This window comes from Polyodon spathula, unplaced genomic scaffold, assembly GCF_017654505.1.
Source record: "Polyodon spathula isolate WHYD16114869_AA unplaced genomic scaffold, ASM1765450v1 scaffolds_1182, whole genome shotgun sequence".
NCBI classification, from domain to species: domain Eukaryota; kingdom Metazoa; phylum Chordata; class Actinopteri; order Acipenseriformes; family Polyodontidae; genus Polyodon; species Polyodon spathula.
In genome coordinates this window covers 1,998-7,001 of record NW_024472666.1, presented here as the reverse complement: position 1 = coordinate 7,001, position 5,004 = coordinate 1,998, and the positions used below count along the sequence as shown (strand labels likewise).

General features: G+C 36.6%; 1 protein-coding gene across 2 annotated transcripts; it reads right to left on the bottom strand.

Moving 5' to 3' along the window:
* Window positions 1-8: 8 nt before the first annotated feature.
* LOC121309310 (homeobox-containing protein 1-like) lies at window positions 9-3,956 on the bottom strand. Of its 2 annotated transcripts, XM_041242184.1 has the most exons (3): window positions 3,759-3,956; window positions 2,685-2,891; window positions 9-818 (listed from the first exon to the last, which is right to left on the bottom strand). In XM_041242184.1, exon 3 carries the CDS (start codon window positions 815-817, stop codon window positions 362-364), a length of 456 nt encoding a protein of 151 aa, XP_041098118.1. In that variant the 5' UTR covers window position 818; window positions 2,685-2,891; window positions 3,759-3,956; the 3' UTR covers window positions 9-361. The 2 variants fall into 2 exon arrangements, with proteins under 2 accessions (XP_041098118.1, XP_041098117.1); XM_041242183.1 differs by lacking the exon at window positions 2,685-2,891.
* Between the last annotated feature and the right edge of the window lie 1,048 nt (window positions 3,957-5,004).

Genomic DNA, 5,004 nt, shown 5'->3' with positions numbered 1-5,004 from the left:
GAGAGAGATACAACACATACAGCAATGTAATGCTGTTTAAAATGTTATTCCTTTAAATAGCTACTTTGAAAAATGTTAATAGCATTTATACTGGCTTAAATAGCTGTATAATAAAAAGACGATAAACGTGAAATATTTTTTTATAGTTATCATACCGTCAAAATCTAATACCGTGACATCCCTATGTAGAACACAAGTAAAAATAAATATTGGTAGTTTTATTCTATAATAAAATCTTAAGTAAAACACTCAGTGCTGTTTAATTTGAGCTATCAATATTGTTAACAATTAAACAGTTATGACGCAACATGACAGGAAGACCCCTCTCCAAAGGGTTTATTGTCGCCTTCTACAATACCAGTTACCTCATGAGTTCCTCCACCTTGTCATCGATGTCCAGCTCATCCTCTGTGGCTTCAAAGCTGTACAAACTTTGATCCACACTATTGGCGGAGTATCGGCTTGGTGATAGCTTCCTGTTGGGAGTGGCAGGCATAGTCTCTTTGCCACTCTGATTGGCTGTGGCACTGCTGGGGGGTGAAGAGGTGTCATAGCTGTTGCTGGGGGAGGGTGAAAGCCTGTGGTACTGGGTCTGTGTGGCGATGGTGATAGAAGAGGCCACTACATCACTGGTGGTGGTGCTCGTCCCACTGTAGGCTGGCCGGCGGCCAAACTTGTCCCCATGCTCGCGATCTAGACGCTCCAGTGTTTCCAGGGCATGCTGTATCTCATGCTTGTTCATCCCCGTCCGGCGGAGACGTTGCAGCAGATCAATCTGCTCAATAGTGAACCGCGGCTCGTCTGTGTAGTGAGACATTCTGCAATAGAAAACATGGCATTGTAACCATTTGGCAATGGGTTGCTTAGCAGTTGGTTAGAACACCATTGCGATTGTTGGATAGATAATAGTGCTAAATGTGGGAAATCAGATGGTGTATGGGGAGTGTTTAAGCAATTTACACTAATTTCATAATTCATAAGTTTGTAATTGTAGTGACTGACTTTTCTATGCAGAACTATTGTTTGTTGTGTTTATTTATTGATTGTATTTATATAGTGTTTTTTACACAAAATTCACAAAGCACTGTACAGTACATAGCAAAAAAAAAAAAAAAACCACAATACATTTGTATAGCATGTCACACATACAACTGCCACAATCAGACCATTTAAAATACATAACATTTAAATAAAAGTATACACAATAAAAAAGCAGCAATTTTAAAGTTACATTAAAACCCACTAAGCTATAAAAGTGTGTTTTTAGTCTTGACTGTAACTTGACTTCCCTGACAAGTGAAAACAGAGCATTCCATAGTTTAGGAGCTCTAAAAGAAAAAGCCCTACCTGCTGTGTTTTTTGTTGATCCTAGGAATAACCAGCAGCCCTGCATCCTGTGATCTCAGAATGCGGTTTGGAAGACACATGGTCAGTAACTCTTGCAAATAACTAGGTGCTAATCCATTCAAAGCCTTGTAAGTTAACAGCAACATCTTAAAATCAATTCTATACTGCACAGGGAGCCAGTGTAAAGAGACCAAAACATGGGTAATATGTTAACTCTTCCTGATTTTAATCAGAATTCTAGCGGCTGTATTCTGAACAAGCTACAAGCGGGATACCACGCGTTTTGGGACATCAGAAAAAAGTGCATTACAATAATCAATAGGGATGCACCGAATCCAGGATTCGGTTTCAAATTTAACCCGAATACCTACTTTTTGAGCAGGGTTCGGATTCGGGCGAATACTCAGGATTCGGTGAACCAAATCTGAATCCTATATCCGCTCAGATGCACATCCATTCTCATACATCCCCCCCAATGTGTGTGTTGAATTTAGGCATAAAAGAAAAAAAGGAAAAGAGAAGTTGCAAGCTTCTTCTTTTGGCTTTCAGATAAGTATAGTTTATTGAAGATAATAGTTCTGAGTTGCAAAGTTACAACCATATATCTTAAAGGTTACATGTGACAACAGTTTGCAGGTACCCTCTTTCCATGCACGGATCAGAGCAATACAAAGAACATTTTAGTATTCTCAGTTTAAATGCAGTCCCTGTAACATTGTGATTTTTCCTTAAACCAAATCTCTTATCACTTTGTTGACTGTCCATTTGTCTTCACTCTAGCATCAAAGCACTTGGTTCAATCCAGTTTCTCTTTGAAGTAGTCTGTTTTTACAACCCTCATAAAATCAACTGTAATTTCCTAAGAAAACCCATTTTATTTCTGGTTTGTAAATATGTTTAACACAAAAACATTGATCCACTGTAAATGGCAAATGCCTTTCATGTTAGTGGACTGGACATCAAAGGAGAGGCCCACACTTATTTAAAAATGTCTTGGAGGTCAGCCTTGTCCTAGCAAGAACAAAGTGACCAGAAAGATCTTTATCAAAATTACTGTCTAAGTAGGAATTTAACCAGAATCTGACTTAATCTTTAACCCATTCTGTGAGCTGTATTCTAAGACCAAAACTTCATTTATATCTAAATAAAATGTTCCAACATGCCCCGGTTTTTAAATATTTAAAATAAGTTTGTTAAGAAATGAAAGATTTCTAAAGACTTTAATAGTTATTCAGAAAAAAATTTAAAAGAATTGAGTTATTTCTCAATAATCTCACAACTTCATATTTATCAATATCCCAACCATCTTTTTTTCTATTTGCTCTAGAAACACTCACTCGGTTCCTGAGAACAATAATTATCATCGTCCCCTTAATTTGCCATGAATATCTGATTCCAAGATATGCTTATTAGCTTCTTCAACAGATGACCCATCCTATTTCAGGACTTTTGCTGTCATGAGCCACGCCCATTTCTCTTTTGGCTTTCAAGGAGCTTCGATTTGCTCTCTGCCAGAATTTTTACTCCTCTTCACCTGTGGGTGTCTGTAAACACAATGGATACATGTGCCAGGTAGATATCAGACCAGACTTTCATTTCAAATTCACTGGCTTCTGGGGTAAGTAACTTACTGTATCTCATCTGAACAATTTGCTCTAATGCAAAACAGAAAATCAGGGTGTTCTTTTCACCTATATTTACCATATAAAAATTCTGTGAGATCGGGGAGAATGCACTATTAATTATTAATCATTTTCAATCTACACTGCCCTTTTTTCCTATCTCTCCTAACGAGATATTATTCAATTTCAATCGATTTAACCATATCTATATCTATCTATACATTCTGCAGTGCTAATCAAACATAATAATGATGTTAGTAACATTACACATAACATGTTTGTACATATCAACTTAATTTAAAACAATCTTATGTTCTATTCCAAAAATGATACTTTCTCTTTGAACATGGAATACAGTTGATGACAGTCTTAATTATTCTAATTTGCATGATATTCATTATGGTCTAAATAATTTTATATGTGCAATTGTGACTCTAGGACGTGAATGTTACTCACTCCTGTGTCAATCAAATTTTTCCAACTGTTTAAATTTTCCATCTCTATGTTAATATTGTGTATTCTTATATACAATATTAGATGCATCATTGTTAAATCAGACCACTATGTGTTGCTATTCTCATAATTCTTTCAATCACTATAGATATTCCTCCCCATGGCTTATGCATAACCTGTTCCCAAGTCAGAATACAGTTCTTTGATTCAAACCATAACTGCTTTCCTAAATAATGTTTTTTTTTTTTTTAAATACTTATATATGTGTCCACTCATATACTTTTATTATCAAGTCAAATTGTTCAATTCTTGGGTATTGAAGAGTCATTTTATCACCTGCGATTCCCAATTCTCTATCCGGTTCATCTCTGCATTCCCAGTTGTGGATCAAGCTGCATTTATTGTCTTTATTGCATTGTGTTTTATTTACAGTTGTGATGGAAGAATCCCATCTCATGTTGATTCCCAATCACAGTCCACTCCATACTAGTAGATGTCTCCTCTCATGCTAAGATGAATTCTGTAGGAGAGAAAGATCAAAGTGTGAGTGCATATCCTTATGCAATTTTATTCATAATTCACACTAACATTGGTATCTATGTCAGCACTGTCATACAGCTTACACTGATCACCTTATACCAAAAATGTGCTCTTTCACGCTTTGTATTATCAACTTCAGATTGGTTTCCCCAAATTTTGTTCATTTCATGCAGACCTGGCTTGCATTCTTGTTCACATTCTGAACCCCCACCCCCACTATTTTTTTTTTTAAATCCTCAATATGTAAATTATCCCTGTGGGTTCTGGGCTTAGATCTGCATTCATTATTGTGTGCTATCTGTCCTGGATAACAGCACCTACAAGTTTGCTCTGCTGTGCCTCAATAGAGTATTTATTAGTGATTATAATTTCTAACCCTTTGTTGTAATGGAGGAAGGGAAATACCTAAGGGTGTGAAGTCTGCATTGGGGAGTCTACACAGAATAGCTGTGGGTAGTACAATACAGAATTCCCTCTAACACTAGCATTTTCTTCTAAGGATCTAACACTTAGCTTTCCTGCTGATTTAGTGTGAGGTGTGATATATTTAGCTCAATGAAAAATATGAGGGGGGTGTCATAAGGTTTTTGCAATATCAATTTATCATTGTCTCTATCTCTTATTGCCCACATCTATTGACTCATTGTGTTAAATAATTAGTTTGCCTTCTATGATGCAGAATCCTCGTTTCTGCCAGAGCAAGACAACTAACATTTAAAGTGTGTGTGCAGCTTCCAAATGTACTCTTATATCATTCATTCTCAGAAAAGAGTACATTACTCTGTCTGCTTGTGGCAGTGTTTGCCCAAGTTGCAGTTTGATTTGAGACAGTGTCTCTGCCCCGATCTGAACTTCTGGAAAACAAACAGAATGTTTCATTAGCTTTTTGGGGGTTAAGCTTTAACCCGGCTCCTTCCAGCAACTCCTGTTCTGTGGTATCTGCTTGAAACAAAAAACCATCATCATTAATAGCATTGTACGATAGTAAGCATTCCTGCAAATCAGACTTCACATCTGGGTCACTTGTTATTAATGTAGCAAC

Coding starts and splice junctions, on each gene's coding strand:
- LOC121309310 (XM_041242184.1), bottom strand. CDS start 817: ATGTCTCACTACACAGACGAGCCGCGGTTCACTATTGAGCAGATTGAT.